Source organism: Gobio gobio (genome assembly GCF_949357685.1).
Source record: "Gobio gobio genome assembly, chromosome: 1".
NCBI classification, from domain to species: domain Eukaryota; kingdom Metazoa; phylum Chordata; class Actinopteri; order Cypriniformes; family Gobionidae; genus Gobio; species Gobio gobio.
In genome coordinates this window covers 33,113,589-33,141,502 of record NC_137097.1, presented here as the reverse complement: position 1 = coordinate 33,141,502, position 27,914 = coordinate 33,113,589, and the positions used below count along the sequence as shown (strand labels likewise).

The window sequence follows — 27,914 nt, the reverse complement described above, 5'->3', positions numbered from 1 at the left end:
TGCGTGGCACTTGAATGCGAGCCAAGGTAAGATAAACAGCGGAACTTGAGGAGTCAATACAGCACTATTTCCCGACTGTTTATGATTGACAATATTTAAAAAAAATGGACATTAATTTCCAAGGATGCAAACTTCTGCTGACCCTTTCAAATTTCTCAGATTGTAATGTCATTTACGTTAGCCGACATATAATGCACAAAGAAAAATTAACGTAAAAGTTTTCAGCATCAGAGTGAATGTTTGTGTATCTGTTTCCCGGCTTTCTTCAGTAAAATCACAGTCATTTGAAAGGGATTTATAAAACTCAAAATATTATTTTCACTAAAACTTAATAAAACTGGCAACTTTCATATTCAAGTATGTCCCGTGAAGGAACGTGTCATATAGCCTACTAAAATAAATATAGGCTATAATTTTCTAGTTAGTTCACATGCATTATTTTACACACTAGCAATCAACAGGTTGAAATAGTTAAGACTTTTTTTAATGTTTTTGAAAGGAGAAGGCTGAATTTATTTGATTAAAAATACAGTATATTAAGAAATATAAGAAATATGAATACAATATTAAGAAATATGAATATCATTTCTAATAACTGTTGTGAATATATTGTAAAATGTATTTTATTCCTGTGATCAAAGCTGAATTTTCAACATCATTACTCCAGTCTTCAGTGTCACATGATCCTGCAGAAATCATTCTAATATGCTGTATTTTACATTAAAAAATCCATGGACCAATATAATTTTTAAACTTAAATTTTTAAACAATTGGAGCTCTATTCCATAAAATGACTGATGTCAAGCTCCTGAAAGGACATAACCACTATAACCACTAGAAAGGCACCATAAAATAGTCCACATTCTGCACTACATACATAAGTCTTCTAGACCATAGCACTGCTTTATATGGACTGATTTTATGGTAGGTATTGAACTTTAGTGATATTAAACTTCACTCTATGGAAAAGATTTCAAAATGTGTAAAAGAAAAAAAAAATCTAAATTATTAAGTAATTCATTAATATTAATGATAAGCATTTCAATAAAAATAGCATTTATATTTCTGTATAAATAGCCTCTATATTTTTATGTTAGTAAGTGGTGTTTAAAATTGCTTTAATGAGCATAATGAGCTGGTGAGTTTATGATGAGATGTGTTGCGGACCGGTTGTTATGGGCCGCTTTGTGCCAGAAAGTCCAGGGCCACTTTTTTGCCCCAGTCCGCCCCTGACCCAACCCTAATCATAATCGGACCGGATCTTAAGGTGCCTAAAGATTTCCACCAATACCGATTTATTGTTTGTCTTTGTTGAAATTACATATGAAGTGCTTAAAAAGTAATCGCATATTAAATCACAATTTCAAAATTGATAAAATCATTGATTCTATTATTTTACAAAATCGTTCAGCCTTGCAAAGACAACAGCAGCTCCATGTGCATGTTTAGTGCCGTTTCTATGTTAGTTTAATGCAGACAGGCAACCCGTTTTTTTATTATTTTATTACCTACAGACCCAAAGCTAAAATCCTATTCACCTGCATGTCTGACATGCTCACATAAGTTTTTTGGTTTGATGAGAATATTTGTCCTTTTTTTTTCTAATTTATTCTTGTTCATGCTGAGTATTTGTGTTTGGTGTGAAAGAGCTTTAATGTTCAACAGCAGAAATTGTGTCAATCTACTCATTTTGTGTGTGACAGTCATTGACTGCTAAGCAATTTTGAACTCACTGTTTTTGAGTTTAGTTTTGTACACTAACTTGAACACTGTTGTTGTAGATTATCTGGCTGTATGGTGACTGAGAAAGGTTGTGTTGCTCTGGCATCAGCTCTGAGTTCAAACCCATCACACCTGAGAGAGCTGGACCTGAGTAACAATGACCTGCAGGATTCAGGACTGGAGCTGCTCTGCGTTGGACTGAAGAGCCCAAACTGTCAACTTATCATACTTAGGTTTGTGTTTCACATTGATTCATATTTTTGATAATTGTGTGTGTGTGTGTGTGTGTGTGTGTGTGTGTGTGTGTGTGTGTGTGTGTGTGTGTGTGTGTGTGTGTGTGTGTGTGTGTGTGTGTGTGTGTGTGTGTGTGTGTGTGTGTGTGTGTGTGTGTGTGTGTGTGTGTGTGTGTGTGTGTGTGTGTGTGTGTGTGTGTGTGTGTGTGTGTGTGTGTGTGTGTGTGAGTGTGTGTGAGTGTGTGTGTGAGAGACTATTTTATATATATATATTATATATACTAGCGGGTAAAATAAGTATTGAACACATCACCATTTTTCTCAGAACATATATATCTAAAGGTGCTATTGACATTACATTTTCATCAGATGTTTGTAACAACCCATACAATCCACACATGCAAAGAAATCAAACCATACATGTCTGTAAATTAAGTTATGTTTAATAATGTTAAATGACACAGGGAAAAAGTATTGAACACGCTTACTAAAACGTATTTAACACTTTGTACAAAAGCCTTTGTTGGTAATGACAGCTTCAAGACACCTCCTGTATGGAGAAATGAGTTGCATGCATTGCTGAGATGTGATTTTGGCCCATTCTTCCACACAAACAGTCTTAAAATATTGAAGGTTCCATGGGCCTCTTCTATGAACTCTGATCTTTAGTTCTTTCCATATATTTTCAATTGGATTCAAGTCAGGTGATTGGCTGGGCAATTGGTTTCTCTGAAACCAATTGAGAGTTTCCTTGGCTGTGTGTTTGGGATCATTGTCTTGCTGAACTGTCCACCCTCGTTTCATCATCCTGGTAGATGGCTGCAGATTTTTATCAAGAATGTTTCTGTACATGTACATAGACATATGTATCCTTCCTTCAATTATATGAAGTTTGCCAGTACCGTATGCTGAAAAACAGCCCCACACCATAATGTTCCCACCTCCAAACTTCATTGTTGGTATGGTGTTTTTGGGGTGATGTGCAATGCCATTTCTCCTCTAAACATGGTGTGTATTATGGCATCCAAAGAGTTCAATTTTGGTCTCATCTGACCAGACTATTTTCTCCCAGTATTTCTCAGGCTTGTCCAAATGTTGTGCATTATATATAGACAGGGTGATTTAGTAGGGAACAGCTTCTTCATGCAAAATAAAAAAATAGATAATTTAGAAAGAGCCTAAAAAACATTTTGTCTTATTTTAGTTTAATACACTGTTTGATTCCATGACCAATTATACTCCTCTGTCAATTTAGGCTAAAGTCTATCATGATCTAACATGTCTAACATGATAATTATCCCTCTTAAGCTTTTTATAAAAGGTCAAACCTAACAATGGCTTAATGTCAAAATAATGTTAGGATAATAATGGTCAGTAAATGGCTGACGTTTTAGGAATCCCTATACATTTGGATATTTATATAGACATTAACCAACTAATATTTGGTACAGGATCAGAAAGTAGCGGATACTTGGGGCGAAAATGGCACAAAAATTAACACAAATTCCCCTGAAATTTAAGACGAGACAAAAAATGACCCTGAATAATTCAACTAAAATTATTATGGCTGTGGCGATTTAAAGTGGCATGTGAAAATTAACCTCAAAGGGGGCGCTCGTGGGCACCCTTCTGAGACCTAAAATGACAAATGGGGACACCTTGCGGTCTCGTGGACTAAACGGATACACGCACGTAGCGGCCTTTGTAAGTCCACAAGACCGAAAGTGCACATAAAGTGTGCCATTTGGGACAGGGCCATGGACTACAAGCGCCCTCCGGCTGCCAGTCTGAACTGAAAACACAACACATCAGTATCCAGTGCTCATAATGATTACATCTGTGCATTTTGGGGAAGTATTGAATAAATAATACTCTGTTTAGAAATTTGACACAAACATATGAGAATCTATCAATATTTCTCCACATCTGCACACTTTTGAACTAAAAGCCCTGAGGGATGTTGTTTTGTTGCTAGTCTTCGTGACTAGCATCGAGGAGTTTTTTTATGAATGAGAGCAGCTGAGGCAATCATATTACAATCAAAAGGTACCGACGCCGATGTTCATATTCATAACTCCTGACACATATTAACAAATTACGGTCACTATGAGACTTTGAGAATAAAATAGAGGTAAAAAAAGTGGAATCTTGAGTCTTAGATCTTTTTAATGGTGTATAGTTTGTCAATGTAGTTACTTACATCTGACAGTTTGAGCTAATTTAAGCAAAGAAAGCTTCAGTGCGTCCACGTCCTCACGCAGGTTATCAGGTTAATCTTTAAAGACAAAGTAATGTTACCATTACTTAGATTTTGTGAATACATAACTGTGGAACAAGCAATATTCAGTTGAAAGAAACTGTATTTTTTGATGATAAATATATAAACCTGGTTATTGTGTATTTAAAACCCATTTGGTTTATTGATGATATTACATAAATCTTACTTGTTTCATTTATATACTGACAAATATGAATCACATTAAGTTTATTAATTTGTTAAAACTGTGTGATTCAAAATGTTTATATGCAATTCAAATACATAAAACTTCAATTTAAACCTTGATGTTGAGAGCAATAAAATGTGAAAAGAACTGACTGACACAATAAAATGTGAAAAGAACTGACTGACACATCCGAAGCGTGCGCACAGAAAGTCGCCTGTCTCAGCATGCGATAGCGAATTCAGTTCTCTTTCGTGTTATTGCACTTGAATGGTCAGATAGACGCACAATAATGTCAAAATGCCCGTAGTGTGGAATATTCACATAAACAGCCGTTTATGCCTTAAATTAATGTAAACAGTTGGGTGAGAGGTGGATGTGTGTCAGTTATTGGATCTGTGCATTTGGTCTTAGAGGGACAGCAACATAATAAACTGCTGTCTGTCTCAATGTTAAAGCTGCAGTCCGTAGTTTTTCCTCTTTGTCGCCATCTCTGTTCGAAATCTGCAATTGCAGTATTCGCGGAATTATCAACTTTACGTGATTTGTGCCTTGGCAAGGGACAGCGCGGAGGAATCCAATGTTTTGAGGAGAATGTGCGGCTGTCAGTCAATTGAATAATTGAATATTTTTTAACTGCAGCTTTAATCATACAACAAAAGAGAAAATCACTCACTGCTCTTGGCTGAATCACTTTTGTATCTTTATTAATAATCAGTTCATATTTGATTCATACAGTGAAGATTATGCAGTGTTTTTGTTATATACTATACATTATTAAATAATACATTATTTAATGTCTGTAGTATTTCTTACTACGTTAAATAAACCAACTGTAGCTGAAAAACATACGTTTATTTATTTGTCATATTGTTTGTATTTGTTTGTTCTTATTTTTAATAACAAATAAAATAACATAAAAATAGCTATATCAATACAATATATAATTATCATGAAATAAAATGTATCATACCATGAAATCATATCATGATACCATATCATGATACCATGTATCATATCATATCACCCACCCCTACTCTATTGTCATTTCTGATCATTGTCCTGTAGTATTCTCTGCTTCTTGGACAACATACCATCACAAATTATGTGAACATTCAACTCTAGATTACTGGCAGGTGAGTTCATAGTCTGGTATCTGGTTAGATAAGAAATCTATGTCCTTGAAAGAAACTGTATACCAGGTATAAACAGACTAAATTAAACCTCTGGGAGATGATGAAGGCCTTTTAAAGAGACCAGATAATTTCATACCATCAATTTCCATGAGGGGAAACACAGAATAGAGCGGGTCAATCAGATTATCTCAAGGATAAACGGCATGGGTCAAGAGCTTTCTAAGTCTCCCACTGTTAAGGAGAGAGGAGTATTACAGTCAGAATTAGTGTACAGTCAGAATTAGATACCTTAACCACGGAGGCAGAGAATATGTTATGTTTGCAGTCTTTAATAGCAAGAATTTGAGTATGGAAAAGCCTATGAAGTTACTCTCTCACCAACTGAGACAGACTGAATTGAACATTAACAAGCAGTCGCACAACATACCACACTTTTTCTCATCCAAAGGATGCAACTTTATTAATCCTGTTTAGACCCTTCATCAATCATTTATATTTATAGTCATTATAACTATAGACAGGCCTCCAGTTTTTTCAGATACATAAACGGTTAAACCACAAAACCCAAATAAATGTCACAATCAGCTGCTGGGTCATTTTGTAAATAAATCAGCATGTTTGTCATTCACTCTGTTAAGCAGTTTAAATGAGTGCATTCTTCACTGCTTATGTCCACGTGAACTGGACATTTGTGACCGTTTTTTTCTTCAGTGTTGTGACATATTTCTAAGTCGAATTGAATATTAAGTTAGATAAAAATAGAGGGTGGGGCTTGATTTCTTTTTTTTTTTTTATTGCTTTTTAAGGACTACAACAAACGGCTGATAGAGACTACACAAGCTTCCGCCCGGGTTAGGGTTCCCTGACATCACTAACCCTGAAATTTACATAAACCACACAACAAAAGGAGGGAGATTATCATGCCAAAATATGCTAATCAATGACTTAAAGCTAGTTAACTCCACATCAACTACATAAATTCATCAACCAACCATCCAGGAACATCTCATTGCATTCTACATGTTGCCACTTCTTGAGTCTCTCCATCATTGTCTAACTTTAGTTTGAACATAAAAGGCTGAACCATAGACCATAAAAAAATATGGACAACGCAACTTCATTGACTTCCGCTGACCATAGTTGAAGCTTTCGTAAGCCACACAGGGCGCTGACATCTTGGGACCGAGTCTGCGCAGAAGCGTTCTCGGGACCGGAGTTGCGCAGTAGAGAGCAGGAAGTAGAGGTGCGCTTATCAAAAGGCCGCCCACACTCACACAAATGCAGAACAATTAATTATGATGGTGTGAAATAAACCGTTATGGAAATGTAGAAATGGAAGCTAAAGCTCCAATCTCCTCCCAAAAATCCTGAAAAAAGTCTGTTAGTGCCTCAGTGACAACTTCACTCAGAGAAACCGTCAATCTCAGCTGTCAATCATGATGTCACACCCCCCGTTTTTATAGTATCAAAATTAAACTTATTTAAAAAAACGAACACTTGAAATGAAATCGTGATAAAAACTGCCTACAACGACAGAAACCATCTTTTGGAAACAATTATTTGAAGTGTAATTGAATTGTTTAGTTTGTCTCGTGTCCATTCAAATACATGGAGAGGTGGAGTTTAGGAGCTATACTGGGACCGGCCACCGGGGGGGCGATCGAGGCGCGGAAGCTTCAGTTTCTGAGAGGAGCACTACAGGCTTGGGCTGAACAGTTTCATTGCCTGTCTACATGAGGTTATCAGAGCTGCTAACTGGAGTTCTTGAAGCTCCACCCCATGAGCAGCAGCTCATTTGCATTTAAAGGGGTATTTTGAGCTAAAACTTCACATACACACTCTGGGGACATCAGAAACTTATTTTATATATTGTAAAATAAGTCAAAAACATTTAAATAGTCCATGTGACTCCAGTGGTCCAACCTTCATTTTATGAAGCAATGAGAATATTTTTTGTGTGCAAAAACAAACAAACATAACGACAATTCATTCTAGCCTGTGTCAGTCTCCTACGCAGTTTAAGTTGTAAATACAGGGCATCTCCTGCGTCATCATCACACGCATGTGTCGTGGTGCTCACATGAACAGCATCGGCTGCCGTAGAACTCGAAAGCACTGCACTGCTAACAAATGGAAACTGCGTAGGAGACTGACACAGGCTAGAACAAAGTTGTTGAATAAAGTCGTTATTTTTGTTTGTTTTTGTGCACAAAAAGTATTCTCATTGCTTCATAAAATGAAGGTTGAACCACTGGAGTATTATTTTATAGTATACTATTTTAAAGATGTTTTTACTACCTTTCTGGGCCTTAAAAGTGTTAATGAAATTGCTGTCTATGGACAGGTGAGAAAGCTCTCGGATTTCATCAGAAATATCTTAATTTGTGTTCTGAAGATGAATCAAGGTCTTACGGGTTTGTAATGACATGAGGGTGAGCAATTAATGACAGAATTTTCATTTTTGGGTGAACTATCCCTTTAATAACCATTTTCCCTATCGCCACCCCTGTTTGTGGCTATATTTATACTGTACATCTCTAAAAATGAAGCACACTAACATGAACATTTACTGTTGTTGTAGATTATCTGGCTGTATGGTGACTGAGGAAGGTTGTGTTGCTCTGGCATCAGCACTGAGTTCAAACCCGTCACACCTGAGAGAGCTGGATCTGAGCTACAATCACCCAGGGGATTCAGGACTGCAGCTGCTCTCTGATACACTCAAACATCTGGACAAACTCAAGTATGTTGAGATGTAACATTCATCATATTTGCTGTTAATGTGAGAAAGACTGAGTGCGTTGATGATGCTTTGGTTCTCACAAAGACTTTAGACTCTACAGTTAAGTATTGCCCTATCCACTTAATTCATACCCCAAATAATGTTCAAAAACATTACAACACACAATTGTCATTCATAATAAATTAACAGGTATAATAATGGTTATAGAGATTTACCGTGATGAACATAATAATAATAAGGGGTGTGCCATATCATACCTTCCACGATAATACCGGTATACATTTTTACATGATAAAAAAGTGTCATATGGCGATATCAATGATATAGTGATGCGATGGTATGGCGCATTTACATTCCCTAGCGCGCACAACACCTGTCAGAGTATACAAGAAGAGCAGCATGTCAGCCTCCGATAACGACTTAGTACCTAAAAAGGAGCTACTTGGTTACAAGTAGGGATGGCGAAAACTAAACATTTTCTTAACTGACCACCGAGCCTCATTAGCCGATTGAAACCGGTTAACCGATTAGTTTAAAATATGCTGCGCTATTTGAAATAACAGCCGCGAGCCACGCCTGCAATTTCGCAACTCTGTCGCATCTCTCTGCCACTCTCTGCCTCCCGCTCTCACACACACACTGTCCCGGCGCCGCCGCCTGCCTTCCACTCACGTCACTTTTTTTAAATCCCCTACAGCGCGAAACATGAGTCCCGCAAACGCGGCGCTGAGGAGCTTGTTTGTAATCGGATGACAAATGGCTCCTTAGTTTCGAAATGGTTTGGGTACAAGGTGATCGCGTTGAAAATAAAGGCATTTGTCTAGCGTTAGAAGCTCATTTGAAACATTGCCGCGGCTTATTTAAAAAAATGACAGCTCCGAAGAGACGCCGCTTTAGTTCGAGGTAGTGCTACCAGCTTGCATAGATAACACGGTAGGTTGGCTTAGGCTACCTTTCTCACCCGAAGAGGCTTGCGGGTGTCGTGTTTTCAGGTGATACATCATAGATGATGTGCTACTACTGTATTTAAGCACTGTATCACACAAGTTGCAACTTATATCTGTGTCGTTCTTTTTGGTGAAATGGTCCCACACACTACTTTTCTTTGCACGCTTCATACTGTCGTCTGCCCTGGCTCTAACCTCAAGTGTTTTAGCCTGTTTACTTTTTGCAAACCTTGTGAGCACGCAAACCCAAACGCTGTGACCTCGCGCCAAATGTTTTTATTGGTTTATTAAGTACAAACAGGCGAGTTATGAAAAATTGAGTGTGAGGGATTTGTTCATTTCACACAAAAAGATTTTGGAATGAGATGGCTAACTGTAGTAGCGTTTAGTCCACTGTCTATAATAGCCTAATTTAGAGATCACTTTTTTTTTTTTTTAACCGACAACCGACAACTTTGATCGGTTAACGTTGATACGGTCAACCATCGGTCAAACGGTCATCGGTTAACATCCCTAGTTACAAGAGGTCAGCCCTCTTGACAACTGACTAAACATTGACAACTTAAAGCTGCTATTGATGTTTGCAGCGCAATATTTGACCGGAAGGGTAATGTTGACAGTTATTTTCGTCAGTTACGGCTCGTTAGATCTAGCATTCTGCCTTATTTGAATCAGACACAGATATAAAGTAGTGCGTAAGATTACATTTATTTGAATGAATGGATTATAGCATTTATTTGGATTAATGAGAGAGGGAGAGAGAGACAGAGAGAGAGAGATTTGTACCTGTGTGACTGTGTCTGTTCAGCGTCTCTCTTAATAAAGATGTGGGTTTATTACTGAAAAATAGCGATGTAACCCCATCGTTGCTGAGAAATATAATGTAGTGATCCAGTAACTTAGCTATTTTATTGCTAAAAGTCGCGGGGCGGCGTTAATAACAAGTTTCTGTGCTCATGAATGTGCAGCACGATCTCTGCTCTCTGAATGCGAGTGACGTGCGCGGCGCGCGCGCGTGTGTGTGTGTGCACGCTTCAATAGCCCCGTTTTCATTCCGATTATATTCCGATTAAAATCACTCCGATGGAACGATTCTGTGGACAGTTTACACGAGACGTTATCTAAACCGATCTGGTGTTGCTGTTAGAAACACCTCAGAAAAATTAATTCTTCTGTCAGGCGCAGTTGAAGTAGAAAGTACCTGGGAAAAAACGCTGTCAGATGAGATGGCATAGCCAGGCTATGTCTGTGTCATTATTCCAACATTTATCTTCATAACTTGTTACAAAATAAAAAGTTTTACACTTCAGAAATATTAGTGTATCCTTATGAAAGCAGTGTTTATATGCAGCATTTTCATTCGGACTTTCAGACTTTTAAACCGATTACAGTGCTCCGTGTAAACACACCTCAGCGCATTAATAATATAGAATGAGGATTCATCTGACTTGGAACTACCTGTGCATTAAACGATTTTATTGCACACCTTCCAGCCAATCAGAATCAAATATTCAGACAGACCATGGCATAAATTACATTATTGTTAAACTAAAATGTTATGTTATGGTTTTGTTTGCACTAATAAATGCTGCTGCCTACCAGCTGCAATAACCAATAAAACTTTGTTCCATAAATTTTTTTCTATATCGTCATAAATATCGTTATCGCAAATATTCTTGAAATATTGTGATATAATTTTGAGGCTATATCGCCCACTCCTAATAATAATCATAATCATTTGAGGAAACTGATTACCTCAATTAAGTTAACTATTAGCTCACAATAGCACACACAAAGTCAAACCCAGTAAGTTAAGCTAACTCATTACATTTGAGGAAATCAATTTAGAAACTTATTTCAACTGAGTTCACTAAAATAATATTTCTTCATGTTTTTAACATATGTAGCAGTTAAGTAATTAAAGGCACAATGTGTAAGATTTTTAGATTAAAATATCCAAAAACCACTAGAACCATGTATTTGTTGACCTGTGTACTTACATTATCCCAAAAGTTTCCAACAATGTTCAAATCCAGAGAAATCAGCAGTTTTAACCAGTGTTACAGACCGTGTCCTTGCGTCGCTTGTCAATGATGTCATATCCGCGTTACCCTTGATTTTAGTAGAAACTATTGAAACACCAAATACGCTTTAATATGTGTTTTATTAGACAGGTGAGCAACTTTTTGGATAACAGAAAACTAATAATTGTTATACAGCGCAAAACAGTAAGTCTTATTGTTTGAATCACTTGTTTTCTTGATTCGCCATGAGTAATGTTTTTGCTATGCCTCAGATACAACACTATTTTGTCAAGTGGCTAACATGGCATAATCAGAGATAGCTTTCTCTATCATACAATATATTTTTTAATCAATTACATGTCATTTAGCAACAGTCATTAAGTCATCTAGTTTTTATTAATACGATTTTCTAATATCAATCTAGTTTACTGAAAAGTGCAACAAGTGTCTCATAGTAGCCACTGAGTGAGTTACGTCACAACATAAATTTCAACACACTCAAATGTATTTAGTATGATTGTTTTAATCACGTAAAACAGCACTGCGTTAACCTACATGCGTAACGAAAAGAACGGAAGCGGCGACTGGAGCATATGCATAATAAAAGCTCAGAGACCGTTGTTTCGTGTAGGTCTCTCTCATTAGCATTCGTTCCCAAGGGCTCTCGATGCGTCCTGCTTCATACCACCTTAATGTTAATAAAACTGTAATACATTCACTCATTTGTGAACATGATTTCTGCCCGAGTCCGTCAGATTCCTTTCCATCGGCTGTGGAGGTGAAGAGTCAAGACTACGACTTCCATGATACCACGCTCATTCACGGCATCATCAAGCTACGGCTTTGTTTTAAAGTAGCCAATTTTGTTTAAATAAAGGACTGCAGAACTGAGTACACCCTATCCAACAAATGTATAATAAATATTCTAGTATTTAGTATGTCCTCCATAATTTTAAGTGTACTGCTCTGGCCCTTCTTGGCACAAAGTGTACAAGTTCATGACAAACTGCCACATCTGTCCTGTTTCACTCCTGGATGATTTCCTCTTTGAATGCCCTGATCTTTAATGGGGAGTGTTGCTCAACTGGTCTCTACAGAATCCCCCACATGTGCTCAAGAATGTTAAGATTGGGTGAAATACATGCTCACAGAAGCTTTTTCAACTTGGGAGAATGCATATCGTCATTGTCATGTTGAACAAAATGCCAACAACGCAGGGAAGGAGATGTTTCAAGTTTTGCCAAGTGTTTGTGTTAAATCGCACAGTGGTGGATGAATTCATGACAGCATTGATAAAGCACAACTCCCTCACACTTTCAGCACTCATACATATAAGTCTATGGGCCAGATTGACTAAACAGGGCAAATTAGCTTTCCAAAAAAGGCACAGATGGGAGTGGAAAGTTCTGCACATGATCTACTGATGACGCACAAAATTAAAGAACACAGACGCAGCTAATTTTCCACTGTGTGTCTTTAGTAAATCCTGACAGTCGTTTTTTAATGGCAAAAGAGGTTTTGTGCTGGGGACACGCAACAGGAGCAAGCGCAATTGACAATGAAAGCCAAGTTGATGAGTTGATTTATCCGCTTTTTAATATGCTCTCGTTCAAAGAGAATTTTAGATGGATACTAAGGCTTTTTAGGTCGAGTAGAATCTGTGATCTCTGATCCAATTTATTTGCTGGCTTCCATGGCTTCTGCAATATGCTGTGTTTTCCACCAACTGGCAACCTGTGGTGTCGAAATACTATTGGGTAAACCGGCAGCGTGCGGTTTCGCGCAAACCAAAACAAAAACAGACATTCGGACACGGGATGCACATTTCAAAGCAGAATAACTGGCTGAAGCATTGTTTTTCTGAGAAACAAGTAGGTGAACTTAGCAAGTTTCCTAAATATCTCCAAACATACAGTCAAAAACTTACATACAGAACCTATAAACAAGAGTGCAAGTGAGCATGAAAAATTTAACTATTTACATATACATGAAACCCAAATAAATAAAATAAAATGTGTGAATCATACATAAAAACTAAACTAAATAAAATAAATAAATTGTGTATACAAATATAAGGCTACAGATCGGTCAGTATTTAAGTTCATTAATGTGTAACATTCCACATTAAACAGATTTAAAGGTACAATATGTAAGATTTTGCAGTAAAATATCCAAAAACCACGAGGCCAGTATATATTTTGTTCAGTTGAGTACTTACAATTAGGGATGCACCGGTTGACCAGCCAAAAAACGGAAACGGACGGTTTTTGTTTGTATTTTTCTGCCGGTTTTTCCGGAAGTGCGCCCGCGTGCACATACACCTATATTGCAATCGCGAACATGTAACTTGTGTGTTACAAACGGAAACTGGAGAACGGAGGGAAGAGACCAGATACACTGAAGGGAATGAAGAGCCGCTTTCCTGCGCGAGCTGAAGTTGCGCGGGCTTACCTCTCCGCGCCCTGCACAAGCGTAGATCGTGAGCGTTTGTTCAGCTCAGCTTCTCACGTGTTGGATCGGATGAGAACGAAACAGACTAACTTGTGACAAAGCCGAAATACTTCTTTTTGTAGCCTAAAGAAGAACATGCATGCACTTTTGAAATGAAATACTATCAGTTCTGTAGCCCAGTGTTTCCCAACCACGATCCTGGAGGCACGTCACCAACACAGCACATTTTGCATGTGTCCCTAATCAAACACACCTGATTCAAATTATCATCTTATTAGTAGAGACTCAAAGACCTGAAATGGGCGTGGCAGATAAAGGAGACAGGCAAAATGTGCAGTGTTGGTGTGCCTCCAGGATCGTGGTTGGGAAACACTGCTGTAGCCTATAGGATGATCATTTTTATTTTACCTTAAAATTACATTGACTTAATTTGATTTAAAAAGCACCTGCTGTAGCATCTTAGTTTTTTTCGTTGCACTAAACATTATTTGATTTAACATTTTGGAACAATTATATACTTTGGTTTTATTTAATTTCACTGGTAAAGACTTTTTTTTTTACACTGAATTTAAAAACAATTACTGATTTAAGTAACATCTTTGTTTTGGATTGCAGAATAGTCAGTTGTTGCCTTTAATTTCACCTTTCAGCCTTTTAATTTCCAATTCAATTTCCCATTAATTTCAGATTGCGGACTTGTTTTACATTTACATTACATTTACATTTAGTCATTTAGCAGACGCTTTTATCCAAAGCGACTTACAAATGAGAGCAATAGAAGCAACTACAACAGTCAGAGGCTACAGTATGCAAGTGCTGAAACAAGTCTCAGTTAATCTAACACAGAACACACAGGATTTTTTTTTTTTTTTTTTTAAATAAATTAGACAGACAGAAAAATGAATAGAATGTTAAGTGCTATTCTTGATTGGTCAGGTGCTGCTGGAAGAGATGCGTCTTTTAGATGTTTTTTGAAAATGGCTACAGACTCGGCTGCTCGAATTGAGATAGGCAGGTCATTCCACCAGGTGGGGGCAGTCCAGGAAAAGGTCCGTGACAGTGATTTCATGCCTCTCTGGTATGGCACCACAAGGCGTCGTTCACTGGTAGAACGCAAACTCCTGGAGGGTGTGTATGTCTGAACAAGCGAGTTAAGGTAAATTGGTGCAGAGCCAGTGGTTGCTTTGAAGGCGAGCACCAGTGACTTGAATTTGATGCGAGCGGCTATTGGTAGCCAGTGGAGTCTGATGAAGAGAGGCGTGACGTGCGCTCTCTTCGGCTCGTTAAAGATCACCCTCGCCGCTGCATTCTGGATCAGTTGCAAGGGTTTGATAGTGCATGCCGGAAGGCCTGCTAGAAGAGCATTACAGTAGTCCAGTCTGGAGAGAACAAGAGCTTGGACCAAGAGTTGTGTGGTCTGCTCAGATAGGAAGGCTCTAATCTTCCTAATGTTGTATAATGCAAATCTGCAGGACCGGGTTGTTGCAGTAATGTGGTCAGTGAATTTTAGCTGATCATCGATCACAACTCCAAGATTCCTGGCTGTCCTGGACGGAGTTATGGTTGATGATCCTAGCTGAATGGAGAGATTGTGATGAAGTGCTGGGTTGGCTGAGACCACAAGCAGTTCAGTCTTTGCAAGGTTGAGTTGCAGGTGATGCTCCTTCATCCAGGCAGAAATGTCTGTTAGGCAGGCAGCAATACGAACACCAACCGTGGGATCATCTGGTTGAAATGAGAAGTAGAGTTGAGTGTCGTCTGCATAGCAGTGATAGGAAAAGCCATGTTTCTGAATGACCGATCCCAGTGATGACATGTAGATGGAGAAGAGAAGTGGTCCAAGCACTGAGCCCTGTGGAACTCCAGTGGCTAGATGATGTGACTTAGACACTTCACCTCTCCATGACACCCTGAAGGACCTACCTGAGAGGTAAGACTTGAGCCACTGGAGAGCAGTTCCTGAGATGCCCATCTTCATGAGAGTTGACAGGAGGATCTGGTGGTTAACTGTGTCAAAAGCAGCAGACAAATCCAGTAAGATAAGTACTGTGGATCTGGAAGCCGCTCTTGCCTGCCTCAGTGCCTCCGTAACCGAGAGCAGGGCAGTCTCAGTTGAGTGGCCGCTTTTGAAGCCTGATTGGTTGATATCCAGGAGGTTGTTCTGTTCAAGAAACGTAGAGAGCTGGTTAAAAACAACTCGCTCGAGTGTCTTTGCAATGAAAGGAAGAAGGGATACCGGTCTGTAGTTTTCTAAAAGTGCTGGGTTCATAGAGTGTTTCTTAAGCAGTGGGGTTACCCGAGCCTGCTTAAATGCTGTGGGGAAGGTCCCGGTGTGAAGAGAGGTGTTGACAATGTGAGTGAGTGCAGGAGTAACAGAAGAAGAAATGGCCTGAAGGAGGTGAGTGGGGATAGGGTCGAGCGGACAGGTAGTGGGGTGGTTGGAAAGGATGAGTTTGGAGACTTCAGCTTCAGAGAGCAGAGAAAAAGAGGGGAGTGTATGTGTTATGGTTGTTGAGATGTGCGTGTCGGTTTGTGGTGCGGAGAATTGGCTGCTGATGGAGGAGGTTTTTTGTGTGAAAAATGATGCAAAGTCATCAGCTGTAAGAGTTGATGAAGGAGGAGGGGGGGGAGGACAGAGGAGCGAAGAGAACGTTCTGAAGAGTGCACGAGAGTCAGAGCAGTTGTGTATTTTGTTGTGATAGTATGTAGTTTTAGCAGTGGAGACGTTAATTGAGAAAGAAGCGAGAAGAGACTGATACAGGGTCAGGTCAGTAGTGTTTTTAGTTTTGCGCCACTTCCTCTCTGCCGCCCGGAGCCCAGAGCGATGTTCGCGGAGAACATCAGACAGCCAGGGGGCAGAGGGAGTGGTGCGGGCTGGCCTGGATGAAACGGGACAGAAGTTGTCTAAGCAAGATGTTAGAGTGGAGCAAAGAGTGTCAGTAGCACTGTTAGTGTCCAGTGCTGAGAACTGAGCAGGTGGAGGGAGTGAGGAGGAAACCATAGTGGATAGACGGGAGGGAGAGAGTGAGCGTAGATTACGCCGAAAGGTAATCAGCGGAGGAGTGTGTGTTGTGTTAGGAGTTAATAGGAGGTTAAGAGGGATGAGAAAGTGATCTGAGGTGTGTAAAGGAGTAACTAAAGTGACGTCTGTGGAGCAGTAGCGTGTGTAGATAAGATCAAGATGGTTACCTGATTTATGAGTAGCTGTAGTAGATACTCGCTTAAGATCAAATGAGGTCAGAAGAGTGGTGAAGTCTGCAGCCTGGGGTTTATCAAGGTGAATGTTGAAGTCACCGAGCAGTACCAGAGGAGTGCCATCCTCAGGGAAGTGAGAGAGTAACATATCCAATTCCTCCAGGAAGTTACCCAGTTGACCTGGAGGACGTTTTCATTAGCCAAAAGCACCAAATAAACATCTTGAACCCGAATCGGCCAGTTTTCTTGAAAAAAATCGGTATCGGAATCGGCCATGTAAAATCATGATCAGTGCATCACTACTTACAATATACCAAATGTTTCCAACTATTTGTAAATCGTGAGAAAATTGCGATTTTAACCAAGGAACTGGGACTTGTGAGTGAGTCGCCTGTCAATGGCGTCTTATCCGGGTTACCCTTGGTTTCCGCTTTTACTGTCAGAAACCAAGACAACAGACGTGAACAACTGCGTAATGTCTAGGGGCACGCTGTTGTGGTTTCGTTCAAACATTTTGGACCATGGCAAACACTTTAGAACAAAATGAGTAGTGATCGACCAATATATCGGTTTCCAGATATGTTTCCCGATATTTAAGCATTTTCCCATAATCGGGTATCGGTTTTTTAATATTGGATTCAGCGATAAATCTTGTGGACGTTTTGAGAATTGCCTAAAAGCCAGCCAATAAAGGACTGCTTCTGAGGGGAGATGAGTCAACAACGGTGTTCAAAGGCAAAATAACTTGCATCCCTTATTTAATGAACTTTATTTAACATAACAGCCAGTACTGCACAAATGAGATATGCACAAACAAGATGTTATGAAATGCTACTATGAAGTTATGTAGTTTAAACTTGACGCTAAAAATAGAGACAAACTCACTTAATCCGTCATGTCACAATAAAGATGTAACTTTACATGAATTAAATAAAACAGCCATGAATAAGAGCATGGTGGAAATATAAGCGCCAAATTTATTTCTCTCTCTCTCTCTCTGTTGTCTATGTTCATCTCGTGAAGTTGTGTTCAGCCGTTCAACTCACCGGGGTGTTGCTCCAGCATAGTCACCGTATGTAACTTTAACAAAACCCACTCGTTTAAAACACCTTAATTTATATTAACGTCTGCTATATAACATTTATATAATAAACATCAAAATAATTACAGCTCTGTGAAAATGAATTATTAGGCCAATCTAAGCAAGAGACGTTCTGTGTAAATGCAAACAGGGCTCTGTAAGGTAATCTTAATCAGCGCTCTGTAAGGTTCATAATCTAGACCGACAAAAACATTATTAATAATTCTGATAATGTGCCAGATGAGATTGACTCTGGAATAGATATGTTTTCGTGTTTTTTTTATTTTTATTTTTATGACAATGTTTGCATATTCCAGAGAATATTCACTCTTTAGTCTATTAAACACATAAACCTTTTAAAAATGTAGTTTAAAACTAATTCTTAAATGTATGCTTATATTTATGGAGAGTTGATAGACTCACATGTCATTTATTTATGTTCTCCATTTGAAAACATTAGACTTTGTAAATGTATTTAGCCTGTTGTCAACACTTTGCACAGTATTTAAAAAAATGCACTCTTTCAGACTATTTATTGATGTAGAAGTACTTCAGTACTACTTCTAGTACTACTTCAGTACTAGTCTTTTGTTCTGTATGTAAGGGAATGAAATTGCAAAAAACTACAGTGTTTAAAAAGTTCCGTTTAGTTCAGTGCTGTTGCTATAATTTTAAAAACCAGAAATAACACAATAAAATATTGGTTCTATATATCAGTTATCGGCACATAAACATGCAAATAATTGGTATAGGTTATTAAAAAAATCAACATCGGTCAATTACTAAATATTAGAAATCAAAAGAGGATCAGTATTGATGTGGCGTTTTAGAGAAGGCGAGAGCTTCACAAAAAACTGACTTTACAGAGATGCTGTTCTTGCATGTGCTTTATTAGACAGGTGAGCAAATGTACATGAAATAAAATCAATGTTATGTAGCTCAACGCGATGAAATATTAGAATATCATCAGTTTGATGTTTTAATGTTGATGTAGCTACTGCTAGTCTCATACAGCCAACAAACTAACACACAGAATAACGTTATAACTCAACACACTCAAATGCAGTTTAGATAGTGGAGACCAAGTTAAACGGCATTGAGTTTCCTCAATTTTAATTAATCAAATAAACTGACCTGTATGAGTAGTAACTCAACACTTGCGGGAAGTTCGGTAGAAGGAAATGTCCTCATTTCTTTATATCCTATATATAAACCTACACTTCACCTAGATGGCCTGTAGGTGGCACGCCGCCTTCATTTAACCAACTATGATAACTTCATCAGACAGTAAATCAATACAAAATGCTTGATTCACACGCTGAATGTGGTCCAGTGTTTCCCTATTATGTGACAAGCAATAAATAATGTGCTATTTATAGCAGTCAAAAGAGCATACCTTTACTTTGAGCTTGTCTTTCTTCCTGTATTCTTCTCTTTTTCCTTTTTTCGGCTCCCGCAAGATACTGTCTAAACTTCACTGTATCTATTCTTCTTTTCATTTAAATTAACTAAAATAGCATCATGTCTGATGATGTAGCCTCATACCTGTAGCACCAAGACCAAAATCATGCTGCGTTTCCACCACCGGGCCAGAAGCTCCGCGGTGCTTCACTAAAACCCGCCCGTAACACGCCTCTCTGGAACACACTCTTTGTTCCTACTTTAGAGGGAATTAAACATAACTTTATCAATTACACCGATAGATAAATATCCCAAGACTCATGCAAATGAATAAAAAAGGTAATCTTAAATCTTCAAGATGATTAGAGAGGGATCTGTAAATGCACAGGTGGGAATTTATTACTTGCAAATGGAAAAGATTCAAAGCCTTTAAAAGCTATAAGGATAGTTATTTACTTGATGGCAGTGTTTTAGCTTGTAGTGAGTGATCAGGGTGTGCTAGCTGGGCAGGAATTCATGGCAAACTTTCTAACAATCATTTCATTAATACAGGGTTGTGATTCCACACAGCTTGCACTGGATCTACAATAACAAATCCGTACTGGTCCTACAAAATGAATAGCAAGCGAGACACTGCTGTAACTTTATTCACCATAATTTCTGCTTGCATGCTATGTCTAAATTTCCTATGCATGCTGCTGAGGTTTATATTATCTGTGACCAAATTATTATTCCCAACAACCGTAAAGAAGTGTATGCTGCTGCTAAATTTTTTTTCTTTCTTTTTTTTTGGCAAGAAAGTGTGATCTGAATAGCTGCATGCTGCTACTGCTACTGCACAAGAAATTACAATAGCTAACAAGCCCTGTTGAATCGGCGAAAACATAAGTGAATGCTTATTTCACTTTGTCTACTCTGGGACTATGCCAGACGCCAGTGGCGCAAAAAGTGGGTATGCGCTATATGCGGCGCATAGGGGCGCAGCACCTTGGGGGCGCCAAAACGATGGTATTTTTGGGGGGTATTTTCTATAGGCCTGTGTAGCTGCTGTTATGCGTTTCTAAATCATTTCTGTATTTCCTCAATATTATATAACATTTTAGAGGACTAACAGGCTAGAGTAGGCGCCCTCATAAGATTCCATAATAGAATTTTGGATAATAATGGAATATCGCAAGTGCGCCGAGCCAAAAGGTGCGTCTCAATCAGCTCCCTATAGCTCAAGCGAGACAATCAGGGCAGTCAGGGCACTGAACAGGGAGTCAGCCCATTGACTTATGTCCTGATCAGTGCCCTGACGACTGCTGAGCTAGGGAGCTGATTGAGACGCACCCAAAGTGTTCATGCCTACGCTTGGGCGGGCGTCTGATTGCGCATTGACACGTCAAAAGCGTGCCATTTGACAGCATTTGACGCGTGTTTTTATATCAAAGCCCACGTCCTCGACGCATGATTTGCAATTTAAAAACGTGTCATATTACGCTTATCTGGTAAATCACGCGTCGAGGGCGCACGCTATGAGTCGGACAAAATGCACCTTATTAACGTGTCGGCTAAACAGGTAAACCAAACTGGGAGTGCAAACTTGTTTGAAGTATCCAAACAGACGAAAAGAACTAGCTCTTTCCTTGGTGTTCTCAAAATTGCATGCTCACTTTTTAGGGAACACCTCTTATAAAATAACGTTACATATTGTTGACCATCTTTTTAAGTAATTACACTATTTACCACAATACACTATGGCTGTTATAAGAATTAAAGGAATCAGTATCAACAAAATCCATCTTACCATTTATCAAAATCCACTTAATCCACTAATTACAATTTTTAGATTTGTTCTAAATATATTTTAATTATAGAAATATGAAATGTTGGGAAATTTTTAATTATTCCAGGCCTATATGAAACTATAAAACTGCCAGTAGCCTATATTTGGCGGCGTGAGTGGATTCTAGAATCATTCAACTATAATTCGTTCTAACCGACTGTTCAAAAACGGTGAATTATTCAAGAACGAAACCCATACTTTGTTTGAATCTATTTTTGTTGGAAAAATAGAGCAAAACTGTAAAAAATTACAACTTGTTGTTTATTGAAATGTTGTATAAAATTAAAATCGCATTTTGCAATCATGCTGATATAGGCTACTCTGGAAAATAGCACTCTTGCTCGTATGTCATTGCTTACCTCATAAGTTCCTCTGTAATTACTTTCAAACGAATGTTTATATTTTTGTTCGTTATTAGCCTATTTTAATGAAAATACAACAACAATAAAATAGTACAAAAAAAACTCGCGTATATTAAACTTTTGTTAAAAAAAAAACGAATAAAATTGCTATACCCGAATTATAGCTAATAAATAAAAGATATTTGGAAATTCCCCTTTAAAACGGGGAACCCTCAGTTTGTGGTTTGTGGTTTTTTTTATTAACAAAAGTGATCTTGCGCTTGTGCCTCAGCTATCGTCCTGTCAATCATCTCGCTCGCGGCTATGATTACAGTTACAGTAAAATTTTTAATTCACCATCATCGGTTCCCATCCTCAGCCGATCTGCATGACAGTTTTTGCAATGACCATCAATACTAGATAAATGGGCAAGTGAAAAGACAGGCCATGTTACAATTTAGTAATTAGTTAGTAATTTAGTAATTTAGGAATTAAAGAGCGCTCTAGAATGTTTGGTAGTTGTTAGTATTGGGCATCAAGAACCGGTTCACACTTGGAATCGTTATAAAAATTCTGAATCTTTTCTTTCTTTTTGTTTCTTTATTGGAATCCGATCATAATGTTAATGTTTGTCAATTTGTGACTGTTTTTTTATTTGTTTACATTGTTAATAATATATATGTACATAACGTATAATTATGGTAGGCCTACAGTGGCTGATATACTTTAAAATAAACCTTTATTATTTACAGCCCATACATAATGATGTCCGGCTCACTTATTTATTTGTTATTTGGCGCCCCTGCCAGACGCGAGTGGCACAATGTGACTAAATCATTGAACCCATTATAAGAGGTGAAACGCGTCCACACTGGATGCAGCGCAATGCGAGCAACACAACAAATTTCTATTTCTGACATACTTCAAACGCTACTTGATATGAAAGACGAATGAGTTTGCACGATCGTTTGTCGCATCCACAGTGAGGCACACCAGTGCAGACAGCGTACAAGTTCACCAACAGCAATGCTTTTTTTGCACTTGTCACCATGTAAAAATATTAAGAATTTTAACAAATTTACACAGCAAGAACAAAAGAGCTGTCTATGAATAATGTGCTTTTTTATTTATTTATTTATTAAATTGCATTTACTGCTGAGCCATTTCAGTGGCATCCATAATTACAATTTAAAATGAGGGTTTTTTTTACAAATAAAGTTTAATAAAGTTCTTCCTACATCCTTATATCCTGTGGTCACACCAGGACTAGGTTCCTTCAATCTTTCGCAAAAAAAAAAACAAAAAAAATGCATTGAAACCAACAGTGAGGAATCGATTCTTGGAATCGACTCCAATTCCAAAACTAGAAATTTCGGAATATAAAAGTTTCGGTCTATGATTTCGACTTTCCATGTTCATTCAGTGCTGGAAATCCATTTATTCTTTGCTGAAGTTCCTCGTTGTCATGGACAGCGCAGCTCATGGTTGCTAAGCAACGGCATCTCCCGAGTGCTTTGGAAAGGTGTTTTTAGACGCGACCTGTAAGCGTTAGGGGCCACAAACACAGAGTAACTCTAGACTTCATAAGCTATATTTTGAGAAGATCTTCAGAGAGTCTGGGAGCAGTTTGAATTTTTGTTTTATAAGATTCTGTAATTTAATAATCAAATCAAACTCTCAGGATAAACAGGTGAATCTGCCCATCAGAGGACTGCAGGTGGTCAGATATATCAGATATTCAATATGACCCCGGACGCAGAATCCCCGCCAGAAGATCTCAGTCCTCTATTATTATCCTGAGAGTTTGACTGAGAAAGCCAGAGAAGAGCAGAAGCAAGAGACGAAGTGATGATGATAGAAACTAGAATGTGCTTTTCCTGAAGAAAATGTGAGTGGTGCTTACAATGGCAAAACTCGTGACTCGGTTGCTAGGGTGTTTCAAGGTGGTTGCTAAGATGCTCTGGGTGATTGCTATGATTGAACTAGGTAGTTGTTAGGGTATCCTGGGTGTTTGCTAGGGTGTTGATATGCGGTTGCTAAGGTGTTCTGGGTGGTTGTTAGGCGGCTGCTAAGGTATTCTGGGTGATTGCTATGGTGTTGCTAGATGGTTGCTAGGGAAGTTGCTAGGCGGTTTCTATGGTATCCTGGGTGGTTGCTAGGGTGTTGTTAGGCAGTTGCTAAGGTGCTCTGGGTGGTTGCTAAGCATTTGCTGGGCTATCTTGGGTGGTTGCTAGGGCATTGCTAGGCAGTTGCTAAGGTGTTCTGGATGGTTTCTAGGAGGTTGCTAAGGTATTCTTGGTGGTTGCTAGGGCATTGCTAGGTGGTTTGCTAGGGTGCTCTTGGGGTTGCTATGTGGTTGCTAAGGTATTCTGGCTGGTTGCTAGGCAGTTGCTAAGGTATTCTGGGTGGATGCTAGGGTGTTGATAGGCGGTTGCTAAGGTTTTCTGGGTGGTTGCTATGGTGTTGCTAAATGGTTGCTAGGGTGTTTTGGATGGTTGCTAGGCGGTTTCTATGGTATCCTGGGTGGTTTCTAGGGTGTTGCTAGGCAGTTGCTATGTGGTTGCTATCGCTCTGGGTGGTTGCTAAGCAGTTGCTGGGCTATCTTGGGTGGTTGCTAGGGCATTGCTAGGCAGTTGCTAAGGTGTTCTGGGCGGTTGCTAGGAGGTTGCTACGGTATTCTGGCTGATTACTAGGCAGTTGCTAAGGTATTCTAGGTGGTTGCTAGGGCGTTGCTAGGCGGTTTGCTAGGGTGCTCTGGGGGGTTGCTATGTGGTTGCTAAGGTATTCTGGCTGATTACTAGGCAGTTGCTAAGGTATTCTAGGTGGATGCTAGGGTGTTGATAGGTGGTTGCTAAGGTGTTCTGGGTGGTTGTTAGGCGGCTGCTAAGGTATTCTGGATGGTTGCTAGGGTGTTTTGGTTGGTTGCTAGGCGGTTGCTATGGTATCCTGGGTGGTTTCTAGGGTGTTGCTAGGCAGTTGCTATGTGGTTGCTAAGGTATTCTGGGTGGTTGCTAGGCGGTTGCTAAGGTATTCTGGGTGGTTGTTAGGGCATGGCTAGGTGGTTGCTAGGGTGTTCTGGGTGGTTGCTAAGGTATTCTGGGTGGTTGCTAGGCAGTTTCTAGGGTGTTATGGGTGGTTACTATGTGGTTGCTAAGGTATTCTGGGTGGTTGTTAGGGCATGGCTAGGTGGTTGCTAGGGTGTTCTAGGCGGTTGCTTAGGTATTCTGGGTGGTTGCTAGGTGGTTGCTAAGGTATTCTGGGTGGTTGTTAGGGCATGGCTAGGTGGTTGCTTGGGCGTTCTGGGCGGTTGCTAAGGTATTCTGGGTGGTTGCTAGGCAGTTTCTAGGGTGTTATGGGTGGTTACTATGTGGTTGCTAAGGTATTCTGGGTGGTTGTTAGGGCATGGCTAGCTGGTTGCTAGGGTGTTCTGGGCGGTTGCTTAGGTATTCTGGGTGGTTGCTAGGGTGCTATGGGTGGTTACTATGCGGTTGCTAAGGTATTCTGGGTGGTTGCTAGGGTGTTCTGGGTGGATGCTACGGTGTTGATAGGCAGTTGCTAAGGTGTTCTGGGTGGTTGTTTGGCGGCTGCTAAGGTATTCTGGGTGGTTGCTATGGTGTTGCTAAATGGCTGCTAGGGTGGTTGCTAGGTGGTTGCTATGGTATCCTGGGTGGTTTCTAGGGTGTTGCTAGGCAGTTGCTATGTGGTTGTTAAAGTATTCTGGGTGGTTGCTTGGCAGTTGCTAGGGTGTTCTTGTTGGATGATAGAGTGTTGATAGGCGGTTGCTAAGTTGTTCTGGGTGGTTGTTAGGTGGCTGCTAAATGGTTGCTAGGCGGTTGCTATGGTATCCTGAGTGGTTTCTAGGGTGTTGTTAGGCAGTTTCTATGTGGTTGCTAAGGTATTCTGGGTGGTTGCTAGGTGGTTGCTAAGGTATTCTGGGTGGTTACTAGGCGGTTGCTAGGGTGTTCTGGGCGGTTGCTAAGGTATTCTGGGTGGTTGCTAGGGTGTTATGGGTGGTTACTATGCGGTTGCGAAGGTATTCTGGGTGGTTGCTAGGCAGTTGTTAGGGTGTTCTGGGTGGTTGGTAGTTGTCACAGATGGTTATTATGCAGCTTTTATAGTGTTCTTAGCATGATTTAACACTTAGCTAAGCACTATTAGCATGTAGCTATTCACTGTTAGCATGTGTTGCATATTGGAAGTCCAGTTTGCTAACATGAGCCAAAAGACCCAACCCCCATGTCTCTATGATGTTCTGATGCAGAGATATAGGTCTTGGTAAACGGTTGCTAGGGTACTCTGTTTGGTTGCTAGGGAGTGGCTTGGCAGCATCCAATGATGATGCTCCAAAGGCTGCTTGCTAGTATGAATGATACAAACCAACCCCCGTGCCTCAATGACATTCGGATGTGAAGATATCCCTCTGTGGATTTGGGTTGCTAGGGTGCTTGATAATGGTTGCTAAGGCATGGCTAGGAAGTGTTGAAGGTGATTTGTGATTGGCTGTTGATGCCCCGAGTCAAACAAACCCACCCTCATGTTCCTATGACGCTTCTATCCAAAGATATCCCTTTGATGTTTTTTAATGGAAGTCTATGGGATCAGTTGCTAGGGAGCTCTAAATGGTTGCTAGGGTGTGGCTTGATAGCTTCACGATGATCCTGAGAAAGTGATTGGTTTCCATAGTAAATTGAGCCCACCCTCTTGTCTCTGTGACACTTTGATCCAGAGCTAAATTCAATACAAAATCCCTAAGCCCAAAAAGGAAAAATGTGTTTTGAGTTTAATGGGCCGTCCCTCACCATTGTAAATGAATGGGGCAACTTTGGGCAGCTCTTGCGCCCCAGGGGTAACACTCACACCCCATTGCGAGGTATGTTCTGACAGAGCCTGACAGCCTCTTCAAATGTGGAAAACCACGAGTTTCTATGAATTCCTCGCTCAGAGCTATGAGGGGTCAAAGTTCGTTGCAATGCAAAATCTATAAATTAATAAAAATAATAAAATGATGAAAAGATGAAAAATGAAGTAAATCTTATAAAAACATGAATAAATTATGAATGATAATGAATGATGTAAATCTGTTTTCTAGTTTGGATCACGGAGGAGAGATCAGGATGACAGCAGGAGCACAGAGATGTAAGTCCTCACACACACAGTTTTAGTGTGTGTTGTTGTAAATGTTGTGTTGTGATGTGTGTGTTCTTGTGTTCAGACGCCTGTGATCTCACACTGGATCCAAACACAGCACACACTGACCTCGTCCTGTCTGAGGAGAACAGAAAGGTGACGAGTGTGAGACAGAGTCAGTCGTATCCTGATCATCCAGACAGATTTGATGATTATCCTCAGGTTCTGTGTGGAGAGAGTCTGACTGGACGCTGTTACTGGGAGGCGGAATGGACTGGAGAAGCTGAAATATCAGTGGCTTATAAAGGAATCGAGAGGAAAGGAGTGTGGAGTGACTGTGAGTTTGGATGGAATGAGAAATCCTGGAGTCTGAGATGCTCTGATCACAGTCTCACTGTCTGGCACAATAAGAACTCCACTGCTGCTTCTGCTACTGCCTCCTGTAAGAGAGCTGGAGTGTTTGTGGACGTGTCGGCCGGCATTCTGTCCTTCTACAGTGTCTCTGACACACACACACTCACACACTTACACACATTCACACACACATTCACTGAACCCCTCTGTGCTGGATTTAGAGTTTATTCTACAAACTCTTCAGTGTCTCTGTGTCACATTAAACAACACACACACATTGACACACACACACACACACACTGAAAACTCAAAGTGTGAGTGTATGAACTCACTGTTGAACTTGTTGAATGTATAACACATAAATATTCAAGTCAATTCAAGGCAAATTCTGAATTGGGTGAATCTCACAAAATATGTTCACCCCAAAATCAAAGTGAAAATAAGAAATTATATTTTTGCAAATAATATTGTGAAATATTATTCCAATTGAACATAACTGTTTTCTATGTGAATATAATTGAAAATATAATGTATTCCTGTGATGCAAAGCTGAATATTCATCATCATGACTCCAGTCTTCAGTGTCACATGATCCTTCAGAAATCATTCTAACATGATGACGTGATGATCAAGAAACATTTATTATAACAGTCGTGCTGCTTCATATTTTATGGAAAAGCGATACATTTTTTTGTAACATTGTAAATGTCTTTGCTGTCACTTTTGATCAATTGAATGCATCCATTATGAATAAATATTTTACTTTCTTTTTATTAAAGTTATACACTTTTTGAATAATACACCTTTCATGAACCCAAACATTTAAACTGTAATGTATACTATGACTATAAAAAAATAAATAATTCACTATAGAAATGTGTGCTGATTTT

General features: G+C 39.4%; 1 protein-coding gene across 4 annotated transcripts in view; it reads left to right on the top strand.

The window, feature by feature from the left end:
• Positions 1-27,898, top strand: part of LOC307125805 (protein NLRC3-like) — a 72,919-nt gene extending 45,021 nt beyond the window's left edge. For all 4 annotated transcript variants that reach the window (XM_079815941.1, XM_079815942.1, XM_079815943.1 and 1 more), the window contains 4 exons: positions 1,782-1,955; positions 8,114-8,275; positions 26,633-26,679; positions 26,756-27,898. In XM_079815941.1, coding sequence (XP_079672067.1) covers positions 1,782-1,955; positions 8,114-8,275; positions 26,633-26,679; positions 26,756-27,327 — 955 coding nt within the window. In that variant the 3' untranslated portion in view covers positions 27,328-27,898. The remainder of the gene's footprint in view (positions 1-1,781; positions 1,956-8,113; positions 8,276-26,632; positions 26,680-26,755) is intronic.
• Positions 27,899-27,914: the final 16 nt, after the last annotated feature.